At 46.9% G+C, this 226-nt stretch overlaps 1 protein-coding gene across 1 annotated transcript in view; it reads right to left on the minus strand.

Annotated features, from left to right (window-relative positions):
* LOC119587390 (histone H2A deubiquitinase MYSM1-like) overlaps window positions 1-226 on the minus strand; it is a gene marked incomplete in the record, with an annotated part of 3,476 nt that overhangs the window by 1,799 nt on the left and 1,451 nt on the right. The window contains 1 exon segment of the mRNA XM_037936132.1: window positions 1-180. Coding sequence (XP_037792060.1) covers window positions 1-180 — 180 coding nt within the window.

Below are 226 nucleotides of genomic sequence, written 5' to 3' on the forward strand. Positions count from 1 at the left end.
CTTTCTTCCATGTCATCTTTCACTATATGAACAACCTGACCCTCCACGAATGGTGCAGGACTTTTCTTCGGGAGACTCTCACTCTCCTTTGTTGGCGACTTTACTTGCCTACTAACAACCTCCTGATTCACCCCGTTTAGTCCAATAGTGAGCTTGAGTTTTTTACTTTTCTTTCGGTCTCTGAGGCGACTTCATCTTGAACGGCAGCTGAGAGACGGGAGAGCTG

Source organism: Penaeus monodon, chromosome 22 (genome assembly GCF_015228065.2).
Source record: "Penaeus monodon isolate SGIC_2016 chromosome 22, NSTDA_Pmon_1, whole genome shotgun sequence".
NCBI classification, from domain to species: Eukaryota; Metazoa; Arthropoda; class Malacostraca; order Decapoda; family Penaeidae; genus Penaeus; species Penaeus monodon.